This window comes from Balaenoptera borealis (genome assembly GCF_965194805.1).
Source record: "Balaenoptera borealis genome assembly, chromosome: 8".
Classification (NCBI taxonomy): domain Eukaryota; kingdom Metazoa; phylum Chordata; class Mammalia; order Artiodactyla; family Balaenopteridae; genus Balaenoptera; species Balaenoptera borealis.
Genome location: NC_138865.1, coordinates 622,358 through 635,550, shown reverse-complemented (window position 1 = coordinate 635,550; position 13,193 = coordinate 622,358). Strand labels below are relative to the sequence as shown.

The 13,193-nt window shown below is 38.6% G+C and overlaps 1 protein-coding gene and 1 long non-coding RNA gene across 3 annotated transcripts in view; one reads left to right on the top strand and one right to left on the bottom strand.

The window, feature by feature from the left end:
• The window catches only part of SPOCK3 (SPARC (osteonectin), cwcv and kazal like domains proteoglycan 3), a 442,183-nt gene that overhangs the window by 135,923 nt on the left and 293,067 nt on the right, over positions 1–13,193 (top strand). For both annotated transcript variants that reach the window (XM_082402143.1, XM_082402145.1), the window contains exon 3: positions 4,495–4,540. In XM_082402143.1, coding sequence (XP_082258269.1) covers positions 4,495–4,540 — 46 coding nt within the window. The remainder of the gene's footprint in view (positions 1–4,494; positions 4,541–13,193) is intronic.
• LOC309633384 overlaps positions 1–13,193 on the bottom strand; it is a 545,333-nt gene that overhangs the window by 390,386 nt on the left and 141,754 nt on the right. The window lies entirely within an intron of this gene.

Genomic DNA, 13,193 nt, shown 5'->3' with positions numbered 1-13,193 from the left:
GTTGTGTCCAGTAGTCATCAATAGAATCTTTACTGATTATCATTTAAAGGTGGTGTGCCCTGCTAGCAATTTTCAGATACATATCTCAGGAAGGTCCCATTGTCTGCGCAAACCTTCGTGGCCTCGGGGGCAGGTTGGGTGGCTCAGCGATATGATGCCTGCGTGTAGCTCATGTTCAGCTTGAGCCCTCGGGGGGCTCTTGGAGCTTCCAGTCTCTCCTTTTCCCGGTTGGTCACGTGTTGGAACCCATGACGATGCTGAGTAATCCCCGCCCTAGTTTCCTGGTCCCTGTGATGCCTTCAGGCATCAGGAGAATTAATCACCGTAGATGCAGCAGTGAGCGAATGATCTAGACAGTTCATCTGAGGATATAAACTGGTCCTTCCTACCTACTTCAAAGCCTGATTCTGACCAGCTATTGTCATAGGAAACTAGTTTCTCTATTCTGGGCATGGTTTTTATTCTGAAACATGTATTCTGAACGTATAAGAAAGTACTTAGACATTTACGTATGAGTGATTTGTTATAAAATATGATAAACAACATGGAAGCACAGACGTATGAAGAAATAACTAAAGGATGGTAAATCCACACAGATGGATGTGAGACGTTCAGTATTTTGACAAAACATACTAATACAGTTGTAAAACGCTCTTAATAAAGTGATGCACAAAACATCTGGATATAATATTGAACATACAGCATTATCTCAATATAGTAAAACATGTGTGAAGAAAAATCTGTTCCTGTTAGCAGGTCTTTGCTGTAGGATAATTTGATTCATTTGTGTTTCTGTATTTCCCAAAAACTCTACATCACGGGTCCTCGGGTAGGTGGTTTTTCCCCCCGAGGAGGCATTTGGCAGTATTTGGTGACAGTCTCGATGCCACACCTTGAGGGAGGTCACTGCTGGCCTGTCGTGGGTGGCGGCCAGGGATGCAGGTAAACAGCCTGCAATGCTCCACAGAGCCATCCCCCCACCTGCCCCCGCCCCAGACAACAAAGAATTATCTGCTCAAGGTGTCAGTGATGGCAAGAAACTGTGCTCTATCTTATTTAAAATCAGGAAAAATAGGACATTAAAACCACAAGGAAAAGGCTTCAATCACAGGATACAGAAATCAAATTTTCTTCTGCAGACCACATTTTGGGGAAAACTGTCAAATATTATTTCTTTCAATATAAGAAATTGGAAAAGTTGCAGAATTAACTCTGATTGTCGCTGTAATTCACGGTGTAAGCTCCGGAGCGTGAGCTTTGCCCAGTGGGACCCTCGGGCTTGGTGTCCGTCAAATGAACCCGAATTTCTCCAGTCGTGGGCATTTCCTGAGTTGTTTTCTAAATCCCCAGTTGGCTTATTCTGGATCTAAATTCAAGCCTGGGAATAACCAACAGTCACTAAAGCTTTTTGAGACAAGAGAAATTGCGCCTGAATGAACACTTTATGTGAAAATACTTTGATTTCTCATCCTGGCAACCTTCCTAAGATTTAATGCGGTGAAACCATTTTCAGAAAAATAAAAGTCTAGTGATACGGGAACACAAAGAAAAATATCTAAAAACAGCTAATAGGGGAAGGACTTTGCTTTTCTGTACCATGTCAGATGGCCAGCTGTCCGTGATGCCCTTGACATAACAAAAAGCCAGGTCATGTTGTACATTATGATTATAGATTTTTTTATAGCTCTGATCCCAGATTAAGCCAGTGTGATCATGTTATTCTGAAGGACGTTCAGTTAAGTTGTCGAGGTTCGCATTTACCATCGCGTTGTTTTCTCTATATGCCTGCGTACTTCCTGCTAACCGGTACAATGTTGAGTATTTCAAACACTCCGTGTCGTGGCAGGCGTGATGCTGTCATGTTATCAGGCCTCAGTGTCAGCCCCACTCCTGTGCCAGCCTTTCCGCAGCCCAGAGTCACCATTGTAGTAAAAACCTTCCCACACCTTTCTGGATGGTGCCATGGTAGCTGTACCGCTTCAGAAAGTCTGAGGGGACAGCAGAAGTACTTGTCTTCTGGCATTAACCACAGTCATTAATGTTGGCTTTGAAAAAGTTCTCTGCATCTCACATCTGACATTTGGGGGAGGGTTGCAGTGTGAACATCACTTTGAAAAATGTGATGAGGGGTCTGTAGCTCTTTCTACAAAAAAACAGAAAAACTACAGGACTTTGTCAGCAGTCATGACAACTTGTCCGGTGGTGATGTTGACCAGACACTAAAGGGATGACCTTAGTCCTTCTGACTGGCAAACATGCTTTCGCACCTGCTTCTTGCCAAGAGTGGGCTGGTGCTTTACATTTTTGTAACTAATCCCCGCACCACCCTTACCAGACAGGTAGGTATTCTTCTTCTGAGTTTAGTACAAGCATCTGAGGTTTAGACCATCTTTTTCTCTAGCCTCGTGCAGCTATTAGGTGGTGGAGCCAGACTTCAAATTCAGGTCTGCATCTCCAGAGCCATCACCAGGGGCCAGAGTCTGGCTTTGCCTGTGTTTCAGGAGAATTCCAACCCTCTCCACGCTTGGAATGGAAGACAGGCATCTTCCCCACGCAGTGAGCGGTAACTTAAAAAAGTGATTACACGAGTGTGCTGTGATCTTTGAGAAGTTTGAGAATTTGAGTGTAGGTACTTGATTTGAAAACCTAGTTTCCCAAGATTTGTATCATGCTGTAATTTTTTTTTAAAGTGAGATTTTAAGATGAGACTAAGCAATCAGTATTTGTCTAATTATCCAGTGGTGTTAGCCATCCTTCATCTAATTCTGGATAATTTAGTGCAGAACTTGTCAGCGTGTTTTGCCCTAAAATGCCCGCTCTCTTGTTATAACCCTATCTCAACATAAATAGAAGACCGACAGACGTGTCTTCTGTGGTTTTTCTTTTCTTCTTTCCTTTGAAGGTGAGAGATGGGGGTGAAAAAGGTGGTAATGAGTGACTCGTCACAATAAGGAAAAAGTTTTGTAACAGTTTAAAATGTTTCAATAAATCAATTAGGGAAGTATATTTATTTCCGTAATTAAAATGCTCTACGTTCCCTCCCAGTACACTGGAGGGTATTAGCAAAGAGGGTAGAAGAAGATTGAAAGAATCTCTGCTTGGCCTTCTGGGTTCCCTACATTCTGAGGTTTCTGGTGGGTTAGGATTTGGGGCTGAGGACTGTTTCATCAAGGAGCTTCCCGTAGTGCACTTCTCTTGCTTATGATGGTGGAAATAGCTTATTAATTTGAACAGTGAAATCGGTTCTGTTTGCATAAGAGATGATCTGTTTGAGGTGCCTTTACAAGGCTTTTAGGTAAAAACGGTGAATAAAATTGAGTCAGTCAGTTGCCTCAGCTCTGTGCACTATCTGTTGCCCCGCTTTTGTGCTTTATGGTCAAATGTACTAAATATACAGTAAATGTAATGATTCTTTCCCATATCAAAGATTGAAACTTTAGGCGAGATTTAATTAGGTGCGCATTTTTTCTCAAGCTTCCCGGTGCATTTTGATGATTTCCTTAGATGTTCAGTTGCCTGTGCCTGATGTTCATAAAGTATATTTATAGCGTCTGGGCTGCTGCAGAGTCACCTGGTATGTTTCCTGCTATGGTAACCGTTCCAGTTACTGTTGTTTTTTGTTTTTTTTTTTTTTGAGGAGAAAGTAATTTTTTTCATTATCTCAGGGACATTTAATTGAACAGGAATCTCATGTTCAACTTACTTTGTTTGCTTGAAATCTTATAGCCAAATATGTGGCTCTTTTCTCTTTGCCCCAATTTCCCTATTTATTATTTATTTCATATTTAATTATAGCATATATATTTTTTAAAATTAATTTTTATTGGAGTATAGTTGACTTACAATGCTGTGTTTCATGTGTACGGTAAAGTGAATCAGTTATACACGTACATAGATACACTCTTCTTTAGGTACTTTTCCCATACAGGCCATTACAGAGCATTGATTAGAGTCCCCTGAGCTATACAGAGGTCCTTATTAGTCATCTATTTTATACATACTGGGGTATACATGTCAACCCCAGTCTCCCAATTTATCCCCCCCTTCCCCCGTCCATTTACTCATGTGCTAGTGCAAAATGCAGTTGTGTAATTGGAAACCGGTGGATGCTTTTATAAGCTTATTAGCTTCACGTAATTGTGTGTTATACTGCACGTTGAAAGTATCGCATTATAATATTTAGGTGACGTGGCAACCAAAACAGTTAAATTCTTACAGTGTAGTAAATGTTGACTTGCCATGAAAATGAACACATTTACTGAAAGATATTTCTATAACGTGTTAACAATGTATTCTCATTTGATAACTATTGTTTTTCTCTTGTTCCTTTTTTTTCTTTTTGTTTGTTTATTTTTTTATAATTTACTGCTTGCCATTGCAGGAAGTAGAGGTTTGTATTCAGCTTCTGTATTTTACATTTTATTTTTGATTTTATATGAATCTTTACATTTTAATTACTCATAGACACTCAATTCACATTATTTTTCTCCTTAGGATGATTATTTCCGCACTTGGAGTCCAGGAAAGGCCTTCGATGGGGGTAAGAATGTCATTATTTTAAAATAAATGTTTTACATGTTTGCGATCACTGAACTTTAAACATGATATTATTGCCTGGTTAGATTTTAAAATACTAAATAGGAGAGCTTAGATGAATGGAAAAAATTCATGCCATAATTATTTTCACTTCAGAATATTATAGTTAGAGATAAGTTACTTAGGTATCGTGATTTGTCAAGGTGTCTCTCATTTTTAGAATCATATCTGATTTGTCTGATTTAGGCTTCTGAACTTTACTGTGTCCATTCTTATCAGTTGATACAAGTCACTTCATCCAATTCTCAGATATATTCAAGTACCTTCACTAGGAAAGAGATTTATTTTTGCAGAATTTCAAAACAAATGGCTTTGCTGTCTAATTTTCAGTAAATAAAAGCTTTCCTTTAAAATGGAGCAGACTGGTAAATAGACTCAGCTGGTGTCTTAGTAAGACCCAAAAGGAAAACTCTTGTATTGAAAAACTGTACCCGCAGTTTGTAGTCTTGTTTGGTCCCCTTGAGACGGAGGGCAGGACACACACACGGGGCAGGAAGCCCTTCCCTGGGTGCAGGAGATGCCCAATCTCAATGCAGTCATAATTATGTAAGTAAACAGATTTCTTTACCAAACTGTACACTATTAGAACCAGACTCTTCCTTTTAAAGTTTGAAACAAAAGAAATTTCTACTTTACATCGGCTATAGTGACCTTACATAACATGGTATCCATGAAGCAGTATTATTTAAAAGTAGAAGTTGTTTTCTTAAATGAGCCATACTATACCATTAAAGGAAGCTTTACAGTATTGTCCTGTGTTTCCTAATATTTGGGATGAACGCTACCTCAGCCAGCCTCTGAGTGGGGGCCAGCTGGGATGGACAAGGAATTGTGGTCAACATAGAAATTAACCTTCAGTCGGAAACAGCCATTCACATCCTGCCCCTCCTGTAACATTACTTTCTTTGTTCCTTACTTCACGTGATTTCACTGTTATTATCCAGTGTGTTAATTTGTGAGATTTACATAAAAATGATTTTGATTTGGTTACTGTAAGTCAAGCGAAAGGCACTAAAAGAGAGGCAGTGAAAAAATACAGGCAAATATGCTTCACATCATTACACTTTGCAGATATTGTGTTTACAAATTGAAGGTTTGTGGTAACCCTGCATTCAGCAAGTCTATTGGCGCCAGTTTTCCAAAAACATTTGCTCACTTCCTGTGTTGTGTCACATTTTGGTCATTCTCACCTTATTTCAAACTTTTTCATTATTGTTATATTTATTATGGTGATCTGTGATCAGGGATCTTTGGTGTTACTACTGTAATTGTATTGAGGTGTCACGAACACCCAAATAAGACAATAAATGTAATAAATGTTGTGTGTTTGGACTCCTCCACCGACCAACCTTCCCTCCATCTCTCTCCCTCTCCTCGGGCCTCCATATTCCCTGAGACAGAGCAATACTGAAATTAGGCCAATTAATAACCTACACTGGCCTCTAAGTGTTCAAGTGAAAAGAAGAGTCACAAGTCTCTCAGTTTAAATCAAAAGCTAGAAATGATGAAGCCCAGTGAGGAAGGTATGTCATTGGTGGGAATGTAAATTGGTGCAGCCACTACGGAGAACGGTATGGAAGGTCGTTAAAAATCTAAAAATAGAGCTACCATATGATCCAGCAATCCCACTCCTGGGCATATGTCCTGAGAAAACCATAATCCAAAAAGATACATGCACCCCAATGTTCATTGCAGCACTATTTACGATAGCCAAGACATGGAAGCAACATACATGTCCATCGACAGAGGAATGGATAAAGAAGATGTGGTACGTATATACAATGGAATATTACTCAGCCATAAAAAAGAATGAAATAATGCCACTTGCAGCAACATGGATGGACCTAGAGATTGTCATACTGAGTGAAGTAAGTCAGACAGAGAAAGACAAATAGATCATATGATATCCCTTATATGTGGAATCTACAAAAAAGATACAAATGAACTTATTTACAAAACAGATATAGACTCACAGACTTAGAAAACAAACTTATGGTTACCAAAGGGAAAAGGGTGAGGGGAGGGATAAATTTGGAGTTTGGGATTAACATATATACACAGATAACCAACAAGGACCTACTGTATAGCACAGGGAACCATACTCAGTGTCTTGTGATAACCTATAATGGAAAAGAATCTAGAAAAGAATATATATATATATATATATATATATATAATATATATGCACATATATATATATATTCAGCCATACATATATGGCTGAATCACTTTTCTGTACACCTGAAACTAACACAACATTGTGAATAAACTACAGTTAAATAGAGATTAAAAAAAAAAAAAAAAAGCAAGCCGAGATAGGCCAAAAACAGTGAGCCAAGTTCTGAGAGCAAAGGAAAAGTTCTTGAAGGAAATTAAGTGCTGCTCCAGTGAACACATGAATGCTAAGAAAGCGAAACAGCCTTCTTGCTGACATGGAGAAAATTCTAGTGGCTGAATAGAAGATCAAACCAGCTACAACATTTCCTAAACCAAAGCCTCATCCAGAGCCAGGCCCCACTCTCTTCATTTCTGTAAAGGCTGAAAGAGGTGAGGAAGCTGTAGAAGAAGAGTTTCAAGCGAGCAGAGGTTGGTTCAGGATGTTGAAGGAGAGAAGCTGTCTGTCTCCATAACATAAAAGTGCAGAGTGAAGCAGTGAGGTGTGATGTAGAAGCTTTAGCAAGTTATCCAGAAGATCTAGCTGAGATAATTAATGAAGGTGGCCACGCTAAACAACAGATTTTCAGTGTAGACGAAATATCCATTGTATATATGTAATATATGTATATATATTATATATATATTATAACATAAAAGTGCAGAGTGAAGCAGCGAGGGGTGATGTAGAAGCTTTAGCAGGTTATCCAGAAGATCTAGCTGAGATAATTAATGAAGGTGGCCACACTAAACAACAGATTTTCAGTGTAGACGAAATATCCATTGTATATATGTAATATATGTATATATATTATATATATATCATAACATAAAAGTGCAGAGTGAAGCAGTGAGGTGTGATGTAGAAGCTTTAGCAAGTTATCCAGAAGATCTAGCTGAGATAATTAATGAAGGTGGCCACACTAAACAACAGATTTTCAGTGTAGACAAAACAGCCTTCTGTTATAAGAAGATGCCATCTAGGACTTTCATAGCTAGAGAGGAGAAGTCAATGCCTGGCTTCAGAGCTTCAACGGACAGGCTGAGCCTCTTGTTAGGGGCTAATGCAGCTGGTGACTTTAAGTTGAAGCCAATGCTCATTTACCGTTCTGAAAATCCCATAATTAAGAATTATGCTAAATATACTCTGCCTGTGCTCTATACATGGAACCACAAAGCCTGGATGCAACACATCTGTTTACAGTATGCTTTACTGAATATTATAAGCCCACTGTTGAGACCTGCTGCTCAAAAAAAAAAAAAAAAAAAAGAATCCTTTCAGAATGTTACTGCTCGTTGACAAGGCACCTGGTCACCCAAAGCTCTGATGGAGATGTACAGTGAGATTAATGTCGTTTTCATATCTGCTGTGCTGACACAGCATCTATTCTGCAACCCATGGATCAAAGAGGAACATCATGATTCATGGGAAGAGCTTAAAATACCAACTTTAACAGGAGTTTGGAAGAATTGATTCTAACCCTCATGGATGACTCGGAGGGGTTCAAGATTACAGTGGAGGAAGGAACTGCAGATGCGGTGGAAACAGCAGGAGAACTAGAGTTAGGAGTGGAGCCTGAGGATGTGCCTGAATTGCTACAATCTCAGGATCAAACCTTAATGGATGAGGAGCCGCTTCTTATGGGAGAGCGAAGAAAGTGGTTTCTTGAGACGGATCTGCTCCTTCTGAAGACGTTGTGAAGACTGCTGAAATGACAGCATTTAGAAGGTTTAGAATATGACAAAAACTTAGTCGTAGAGCAGCAGGGTTTGAGAAGACTGCCTCCAATTTTGAAAGAAGTTCTCCTCTGGGTAAAATGCTATCAAACAGCATTCATGCTACAGAGAAGTCATTCATGAAGGGAAGAGTCAGTTGATTCGGCAAACTTCCTTGTTGTCTTATTTTTAAAAACTGCTGCAACCACCCCAGGCTTCTGCAACCATCACCCTGATCAGTCGGCAGCCACCAACATCCAGGCAAGACCCTCCGCCAGCAAGCATATCATAACTCACTGAAGGCTCATAGGATGGTTAGCATTCTGTAGCAAAAAAGTATTTTTAATTAGGGTACGTGCATTGTTTTTTTTAGACATGATGCACAGTTAATAGGCTACAGTATAGTGTAAACATAACTTTTATATATTTTAAATATCTTACATATAAAATATATTTTATATTTTTCTTTTTAATTTTATATTAAAAAATTCATGTGACTTGCTTTATTGCAATATTTGCTTTATTGTGGTTGTCTGGGACCGGTCCCACCATCTCTGAGGTGTGCCTGCAAGGAAATGCAGACTGAGGTATCTGTGCATGCTTTCTTGGGAAATGAATTTTTATTGTGGAATCATAAACCTTGAAAAATTGGAGTTATCTGTGAAACGGATGTTAACACTTAAATTTGCCATACTTGATGTAGCCAATGACAAATAAGATGCTTTGTTTTTCTCATTTGTGTGTGTGACTATGTGTTGCACTGCAATTTATCTCATTTAAAAAGAAAAAGAGATCGTTATAGAGAGGCTTCCAAATCCTGAGGTACTGGTAAGACTGATGTACTTTACTATTTGAAGAAGTTTTTAACCTAATAACTTGTGAAAATACCGTATTTATCAAGCAGAGAGTAGCTCAGGCATGATGATAGCTAATGTTTGTAAAGTGTCCTGTATGCAGTCACTCTTCTAAGTATTCAGTGTATGAGTTACATTAGTTCATTAATCTTCACGGTCACCCTGCCGGGTGGATGGGGAAGGTGAGGCCTGAGGCATTGAAGGTCCTGCCAAGGTCATATTCCTACAAAGTGGCACCTGGCCTTGGGTCCAGGCAGTGTGACCCCTGCACCCCATTTCCTGATTGCTAGGAGGTACTGTCACTCGTATGGTAGCACTAAGATGAAATAATGGCATATGAATGGACTTTTGAAGGTTGTGCTTTAAGAATAAGTATTTACTTGACTGAGCTTAGAAATATTGCTGTTAGCTTTGTTTCTGTATTTAAAATGATATTTTGTACACTATCAGGTTTTGATCGATTGAACATATAGTTGATAAATATACATGGGAAAGTTTTGTATTCAAAAAATAAGAAAGACGGGGAAAATTAGTTTGAGCTGCATGTATTTTTTTCTATTTTGTTTTTTTTGTGTTGAGTCAAATTAACCAACCCATTTGCAGACCATAGTGAGGAGTGAGAAAAATCATCCTGTTCTCATCTGGCTTTGAATAAGATAGATAGTGTCATCATTGGGCTAGAATAGATGCTTGAAATATGTTAATTTCTAATGCTTCTTGTTCTTTCTGATGAAGGAATTTTCCATTAAGGATCATTTTCAAAATGATTGCGTTGTTGAACATAATTCAGAATACTTTTTATGAGTGTTTTAAATTTTAATATATCACATTTTCCATTGGCTTATGGACATCAATATCATATCAATATAAATTGATTTTCCCCAGTATCTTTACTGGGGGTCTTGCATATTTCTAAAAAGTTCAAAGAAAAATTTACGTTCGCATATAACATTTTTCTGATAATGTTTGTATAATTTTTACCATATTCATTTAAAATTATATTTAACTTCCATTTCTATTATGTTCCACAAAATATGCAAAAATAGCACTAATTTAAATGTTACTTAATATTTCATAATAGTAATGGCATAATTTCTGAGCGCAAAGCTCCTCTTTATGTGTATCCATAGATGTACCCACACATACATACACAACACGGATACATAGTTACACACTCAACAAACACACATGTTGGCACCTGCAAACTTGCCTCTAGGTAAAAATCAACTGATTGTTCACATATAGCTTATTTGACTTCCGGTTTTGCTGTGACATTTTCCATTTCATGTGAGTTTCTTTTTTTAATTAATCAGAACATTCCCACTTATTTTAAACCACTAAAATAGTAAGAGTTTTGGAAAAAATATAATGGTTTTAAATGAATTAAAGTAAAACTATTTTGGTGATAGTGAACTTGCTTTAGAAGTAAAAGAAAGTATACTGATGCCATAAATAAATTGCTTTTGATTTCTCTACCTAGAATTTCCTGTGCCATTACTTCATTAGTTGACACAACATAAATTGCCTGAAAAATAGTTTTAACGAGGACGTGCACCTTGAACATGGCATGAAAATTCTGTGTTTGCCATGAGAAACTGAAGGGGTAGTTCAGGAATGAACCTAGAGGGGCAACATGATAAGCATTTTAAATAATTTAATAAATGCCTCAGATAAATATGCTGTAGATTTAAAATATAGTCACTTTTTTCCTTTTCACTACATTCTTCCTGCCTTGTTTTTGGTTGGGGGTTAATTTGGGTAATAGCTAAGTTGCTGAAATGTTTAGCCTTCGTTCTTGAGAGTTGTTTAGAGAATTTGCTTGTCCCGAAGTGCTGTGTCTCTAAGGATCACCTTTTATCCCAAAGTTTTTTTCTCCAGCCTTTGATATCTAGGAGCCCCGAGATGAAAGAGATTCAGGCTAGATGTGTTTTCTATATTTCCCCAGTTTTACCTTCCAGACCAGCTGAGACCCCTCCACTTGGTCCTTACGGTGCGATGAATTACATAAAGAAGCTGAATTTAATAGATCCGGAGATCTCAGGCAGATCAGTTACCCTGTTATTGATGTGTTTCCCCTGCTGGTGCAGATTACCAGGGATGTGGAATTAGGGCAGGAGTGTAGCTGTGCTTCCATCAGCATCTGTCTGTCACCGCAGTTTCGTGCTGTGCTCTGTTTCTGAGCCTGGCCCTCTCTGGGAAGGGCAGCTTGACTCCTACTGGCTGCTTAAGTTGTATTTAAATTAAACACACGTTCCTGAAGAGGTGATGGGCTAGGACACCATTCCTAACCGCCAGCCGCTCAAAATCTAGCTGCGGGAGATAAGCGTGGGCAGCTAGCTCAGTGTCTGCATGAGCCATCCTTGCCTGGGAGTTGGGGGCTGAGAAGAAGACTTAGTTGTACACTTATCCACTGCTTCTGTCTTTCCAGGAGCAGGTCTCAGAACTTACCCGATTCCCCTAATTTCTCCTACTTATTTGCAAAGCATCTCACATATTCCCACAGTCACAGCCTGAGGTATCCTCTGCAACCCGCCTCTGGCTGCAAAAGGAAAGCTGTGGAGGCTTCACATGGAGCTTTTTTCCCCTCAGTGAACAGAGCTGTTGAGTATTATGGCCGTAATTATTTCCGAAATTGAAGAAGACTTGTGTTTGGGAAAATACACCCCCAAACTCATCTTTCCTTTCTTAAAATGCACCCCCATATTCTTGAAGGTGCATGTATGTGGTGACACCTGTAGGAATTGTCTCTCTCCCAGATGCCTTTAACTTTCACTTGTTCCACGAGGATAATTTTTTCATGTTCTGAGAAGATGTTGGTTGGTGGTCTGGACCACAGGCTGGGCTGCCCTGCTTCCCAGCAGAGGCTTACTGGTCCCCGATGCTATTTAGTTCATGAGCTGGGGTATTTGGGCACTTTTCTAGTAGAAAAATTGGTGTTCCCAGAATTGAAGTTCAGTGGGGACAATATGCAAAGATGATTATATGATTACAATATTTTTAAATGCTTCCAATCATTTAAAAATGTAAATTCTGAACTGTTATTTGATCTGAACCTTTATTTGATCAACACACAAGAATTGATTTCGTATTTTTTTATCACTTTGGGCAGAGTACTTGTTAGGGTTTTCAAGGGCTAATGACCATGCCTCTTACATCATACGTTAGTTATATCACACATGTTGGCAACCTTGGCTTATAGAACCCTCTGGAAACCCTGCAAAAAAAACTGTGTTCAACGTAGAAACCAACAGGGCGTCTTCATTTACCCTGTGTCAGAGCATACAACTACACAGGACTTTGAAGTGAGAAAAGTACTTCCTCTCCCCATCCAATTTTGATTTCTTTATACAAGAATAGTATTTATTTTGTTTTATACCAAAATCTATAAAATATAGGAATCAAGAATCTTAGATTGTTTCATTCTATGTCAGATAGTGCCTTTTTTCTCCATAGAATAATAAAGATCTGGTCTGTGTTTTTAATTTATAAGATACAGTCAAGATTAATGGTACTTCATTTGGTTCGTATCACAGTAGACTGCATAGGTGGCAAGAAGGGAATTATATTTATTTCTTTTCAGTGACCTTATGTGTTAGTAAATTGTGAATCAGATTTTTAGAGCGAGGGATTGATCAAATTCACTTCAAAGGTATTCTATTCTGATACATAAGAAATAATATCTTTATCTCAAACCTTGTTAATCTAACCTACTAATAAGATTGTGAAGGTTGAAAAACATTAGAGATATACAGGAAATGATACTTAAGCAGGAATCCTCCCCTGGATAAAGGAGTGATTTTCAGTCCTGCCTCACATGAGAATTACTAAGCACCCAGTTAAAATGCAGCTGCCTGGGCTCGATCCCTGAATGTT